At 40.1% G+C, this 2,231-nt stretch overlaps 1 protein-coding gene across 1 annotated transcript; it reads right to left on the reverse strand.

Annotated features, from left to right (window-relative positions):
* Window positions 1–689: 689 nt before the first annotated feature.
* VICG_02128 (uncharacterized protein) lies at window positions 690–1,679 on the reverse strand (the record flags this gene model as incomplete). The annotated part of the gene is made up of 1 exon (XM_007605511.1): window positions 690–1,679. One exon carries the CDS (start codon window positions 1,677–1,679, stop codon window positions 690–692), a length of 990 nt encoding a protein of 329 aa, XP_007605573.1.
* Between the last annotated feature and the right edge of the window lie 552 nt (window positions 1,680–2,231).

Consider the following 2,231-nt stretch of genomic DNA (forward strand, 5'->3'; position numbering starts at 1 on the left):
CAATAAATCAATTTACAAGCTTAATGTAGTTCTTTCTCTTCAATTCGTGCTTTGGATGTGGGAGTGTGCGTCTTTACCATAGTAAGTCTTCGAACATTATCTCGAAGATTTCTTTAATCTGTCTATATTTTTCCATCCTAGTCTTCTGGGGAACCTTCTTGGGCTCGGAAGCCATTCTCTTCATGATGGATTGTGATTGTCTTTAGTTGGGTGCTCTTAAAAATGCCCTCAGGAGTATTCTGACAAGCATGGCATAAGAATCGTATTGATAGAAAACTGAGACAAGCAAAAGCATGGAAGATATGGTTGCGTAAATTCAATGACAGTTTAGAGCCAGGTCTTTGGAGGGCTTAGTCGGTTGGCAGAGACACAGCTAAGTATAGGAGTCAACTAGCTTTGAGGCTAGGCAGCAGTCTTCTCTGGGCAAGTTGGTGAGTGTATGGCAGTAACTCCACCAGTTCTTGTTTGGTAATGACTGCTATGGTACTACCCTTGGGTGCAGCGGTTGGCTGGCTCTTCTATTTCGAGTGGATGGACAAAGTACCTGGCATACATATAAGTCGTGTTTATCAATGCCAGGAACCACGGACTAAAATCAGTAGTAGCAGTCTCAAATAACATTGTGTGGAAGACAAAGGTTGAAGGATATTAGTGAATAAAAGTGTTTTAAATCAGTATTAAAGACCAATTTAATTAGTTCGAGACATCCAATCCATCTCACTCTCCCGGTCTAGTCCAGTAAGTTCGATGCCTTCTTTTTTCAGTTTCTCTTTCACATCGCTAAACGGGTGGCGTAAAACTGTCTCATCCAGATATATTTCCATGGATGGATTTGGGAAAACCTTTTTGATTCTTGCATCAACATTAAATATAAGATTTCCACGCAAGCTCAGATACTCCAAGTTTCGCATGGGGTTGCATTCACCCGTCTCAGCATCAAAATAGCTTTGAAGATCGACATGCTTAATTTTATTATCACCCAAATAGAGGTGTTTAAGACCTGTGAGATTATACAGGCATGGCATCTTTGTCAATCCAACACCAATCAAATGCAACACCGTCATCTTACTGAGATCTGGGTGGTTTAGTGCTGCAGTGTCAATAGTAGTGTTTGATATCCACAACTCCCTAGTTCCGCAATGATCAATGAGGAACTTCCATGCTTTGATCGGAATATAGTTAAGTTTGAACTCTGATACCTCGATTAGATGAATATAAGGTTCGAATCTGTGTAAGCAGTCGCATAGCCATTTCTTAGCTTTTTGAATTGCTGCTTCTTTAAGGCTGCCACCTTTCGTTGTGTTAACTATCCAGTACAGTTTCATTGCCACAACTTCATAAATCTCATCTTTAATAGTTGGATACTCTTTGTGTTGGGCAAGATTCAGATATCCAAAGTACTCATTGATTATTTCAGAGATTTCAGGATGATTCATGAAAGTAGTAAAGCGGCTGTCATCTTTGTCCTTGAAAACTCTGGGCTTGGAAATTGAACTGGCCGAGGTGTTGTCAGTGGAAGTACTTTGGAGCTGTTTTTCTGAAGGATTGCCAAGTGAGGACCCTTGTTCGGTATCCACCACAGTGCAACTGGCATTTGTGGAGAATAGAGTAAGAAATCCAACAGGCAGTGCTCTGATCAGATCAGTTACAGTTTTGATTGAAAGTAACAAGCCGTACATGGGTGTGCATGCAAATTTTATATTGTGCAAAACTTAGCGATTTAATTTATCAGTTGATTCTAGTATGACAGGGAGAGTTCAAAGAATAGTAGATCTGGTACAAACCAACTATCATCATTCAAATAAGCCTTGTATGTGTGTGGAAGACAGTGTGAGACAGGAATATAAAGTGTGGTATAAGAGAAAAGTAGTGGACATAAAACAAATAAGAGATATGAGGATAGATCAATATTATATTGTAGTAGTTAGATTAATGGAGGACATGTGGACGTATTACAGATATGATGTTAGATAGGTATGAACAGAAGATGGACATGGATAGGGGTAGAGTATTAGATATTAGATGGGGTTTGGATAAGTAAGATATAGATAAAGGTCAGATTGACAGGGGAAAATAAAAATATAGAAAAAATTATTTAGAAAAATTTTAGGGGTGCTCTGTTGGGAAGGCAGGCAGCGAGGAGCAGTTGCAGGACTTCCGGCCGGTGGGAATTTCCGCAGAAGCGGAGCGAACGTTCCACAGAGGTGGCCAGAGTGGAGATACCGGACGAA

Source organism: Vittaforma corneae, assembly GCF_000231115.1.
Source record: "Vittaforma corneae ATCC 50505 unplaced genomic scaffold supercont1.55, whole genome shotgun sequence".
NCBI classification, from domain to species: Eukaryota; Fungi; Microsporidia; family Nosematidae; genus Vittaforma; species Vittaforma corneae.